This window comes from Trypanosoma conorhini (assembly GCF_003719485.1).
Source record: "Trypanosoma conorhini strain 025E chromosome Unknown Tco_14.4_contig_00642, whole genome shotgun sequence".
In the NCBI taxonomy this organism is placed as follows: domain Eukaryota; phylum Euglenozoa; class Kinetoplastea; order Trypanosomatida; family Trypanosomatidae; genus Trypanosoma; species Trypanosoma conorhini.
Window position 1 is genome coordinate 684 of NW_021704730.1, and position 2,509 is coordinate 3,192.

General features: G+C 59.7%; 3 protein-coding genes across 3 annotated transcripts in view, besides 3 other annotated features; 1 reads left to right on the forward strand and 2 right to left on the reverse strand.

Annotated features, from left to right (window-relative positions):
- The window catches only part of Tco025E_07824 (uncharacterized protein), a gene marked incomplete at both ends in the record, with an annotated part of 306 nt that extends 291 nt beyond the window's left edge, over positions 1-15 (forward strand). Inside the window, one exon of the mRNA XM_029374683.1 lies at positions 1-15. This exon is cut by the window's left edge and continues 291 nt beyond it. Coding sequence (XP_029225208.1) covers positions 1-15 — 15 coding nt within the window.
- Positions 16-109: 94 nt separating this feature from the next.
- Positions 110-167: a sequence feature (A-rich).
- A 71-nt stretch (positions 168-238) lies between these two features.
- Tco025E_07825 (chaperonin HSP60, mitochondrial precursor) lies at positions 239-1,927 on the reverse strand (the record flags this gene model as incomplete). Its single annotated transcript, XM_029374684.1, has 1 exon — positions 239-1,927. The coding sequence occupies one exon, from the start codon at positions 1,925-1,927 to the stop codon at positions 239-241; it is 1,689 nt and encodes a 562-aa protein (XP_029225209.1).
- A 31-nt stretch (positions 1,928-1,958) lies between these two features.
- Positions 1,959-1,992: a sequence feature (A-rich).
- A 268-nt stretch (positions 1,993-2,260) lies between these two features.
- Positions 2,261-2,318: a sequence feature (A-rich).
- Positions 2,319-2,389: 71 nt separating this feature from the next.
- Tco025E_07826 (mitochondrial chaperonin HSP60 precursor) overlaps positions 2,390-2,509 on the reverse strand; it is a gene marked incomplete at both ends in the record, with an annotated part of 558 nt that continues 438 nt past the window's right edge. Inside the window, one exon of the mRNA XM_029374685.1 lies at positions 2,390-2,509. This exon is cut by the window's right edge and continues 438 nt beyond it. Within this exon, the coding sequence (XP_029225210.1) occupies positions 2,390-2,509 (120 nt within the window).

Here is a 2,509-nt window from a genome sequence, read left to right on the forward strand (position 1 = left end):
GCGCAAAACAACTGAGGCGGTGACGGGAAGGAGACTGGCAGGGCGCTTGCACGCCGCACACCACCGTCACCGCCTCGAATTAACAATAATCATGCTTGGTGGGACCGGTGAAGAAATAATATTAATAAAAATAGTAATAGTAATAGAAAAAGAAAAAGAAAAAGAAAGTTATAATACGGGGGTCTGTGCCTGATAAGAAAGACGCCTGGGCAGATGGACAGATGACGCGCTGCGGATGCTAGTACATGCCGCCCATGCCGCCCATGCCACCCATGCCGCCCATGCCACCGGCCGCAGGGCTCTCTTCCTTGGGCAAGTCCACGACAGCGGCCTCCGCAGTCATCATCAGGCTGGCGACGGAAACGGCGTCGGTGATCGCCACGCGGACGACGCGGGTGGGGTCAATGATGCCCGCCTCAAACATGTTCACGTAGCGGTCACGCTGCGCGTCGTAGCCAACGGCGGCCTCATTGGCCTCCAGAACCTTCTCCACCACCACGGCGCCCTCTTTCCCGGCGTTCTGCACAATTGTGTGCGCAGGCAGCCGAACGGCGTTGCGGATGATCTGCACGCCGGTGCGCTGGTCCGCCGTGAGTGACGAGTCACCGAGCAAGTTGTCAAGCGCCTTGCACGTGCGCAGCAGCGCCACACCGCCGCCGGGAACAATGCCCTCCTGCACGGCGGCGCGGGTGGAGCACAGGGCGTCAGTGATGCGGTCCTTCTTCTCGTTCACCTCCACCTCAGAGCCGCCGCCCACCCTTATCACCGCCACGCCGCCGCTCAGCTTCGCCAGACGCTCCTGCAGCTTCTCGCGGTTGTAGTCGCTCTTCTCGCCCTCCACCAGCCCGCGCAGCAGCTCCACGCGCTCCTTCACCGCGCTGCTCTCGCCGCCGCCGTTCAACAGCACCGTGTCGTCCTTCGTGACCGTCACCTTCTTCACACTGCCGAGGATTGCGGGGTCAAACCGCTCCGAGTCCAGCTCCACGCCACTGCCCTCCTCGCCGACGAGCTGCGCGCCCGTGAAGATGGAAATGTCCTGCAGCATCGCCGTCTTGTTATCGCCGAAGCCGGGGGCCTTGACGCACATGATCTTCAGCTTCCCCTGCAGCTTGTTGAAGATCATCGTCGTCAGCGCCTCGCTCTCCACGTCGTCGGCGATGATCAGAAGCGGGCGCCCAGTGCGCACCACGTGGTTCAGCGCCGGCAGGATAGTCTGGATGCTGCTCACCTTCTTCGCCGACACCAGCACGAACGCATCCTCCAGCTCGGCCTTCTGCGCCTTCGCGTCGGTCACAAAGTACGGGCTGATGTAGCCGCGGTCAATGCTCATGCCCTCCACCACCTCCAGCTCCGTCGACATCGTCTTGCCGTCCTGCGTCGTGATCACGCCGTCCTTGCCGACCTTCTCCATCGCCTGGCCAATCAGCTTGCCCAACTCCTCGTCGCCGTTGGCGGAGATCGTGGCCACCTGCACAATGTTCTCGGTGCTCGTCACCTTGCGGCTCTGCTCTGCCACACTCTGCAGGATGACGCCCACCGCACGGTCCATGCCGCGCTTCATGTCGATGGGGTTCGTCCCGGTCGCAATGCACTTGAGGCCCTCGCTGAAGACGCTTGCCACAAGCACCGCCGAGGTCGTCGTGCCGTCGCCAGCAAGGTCGTTGGTCTTGTTGCACACCTGACGCACCAGCTGCGCGCCCATGTTCTCGAACGGGTCCTTGAACTCAATCGCCTTGGCAACCGTGACACCGTCCTTCGTGATCTTCGGCGCACCGTACGTCTGCTCAATGATCACGTTGCGGCCCTTTGGACCAAGCGTCGTCGCAACGGCCTTCACCGCACGCTCCACGCCCTTCTGCATGGACTGGCGAGCCTCCGTGCCAAACCGGATCTCCTTGCCGGCGAAACGAACAACAGAGCGAAACATATCGCGTGTTGCACTTGTACGTTGGATTAGCAAAACAAAAACAAAACTCTGCAACAACAAAAACACCGGCAGGCCACAAACAAAAAAAAAGAAGGAGGGGAACATTGAAGCAGGCAAAAACATTGCGCAGAGGCCCCGGTAAAGGCCAAGTGGGCGGCAAACGGTACGCAACAGTCCCGAGGCTGTGCCGCAACGAACATAAACATAGATACCTCGAACCTTGTGCGCAAAACAACTGAGGCGGTGACGGGAAGGAGACTGGCAGGGCGCTTGCACGCCGCACACCACCGTCACCGCCTCGAATTAACAATAATCATGCTTGGTGGGACCGGTGAAGAAATAATATTAATAAAAATAGTAATAGTAATAGAAAAAGAAAAAGAAAAAGAAAGTTATAATACGGGGGTCTGTGCCTGATAAGAAAGACGCCTGGGCAGATGGACAGATGACGCGCTGCGGATGCTAGTACATGCCGCCCATGCCGCCCATGCCACCCATGCCGCCCATGCCACCGGCCGCAGGGCTCTCTTCCTTGGGCAAGTCCACGACAGCGGCCTCCGCAGTCATCATCAGGCTGGCGAC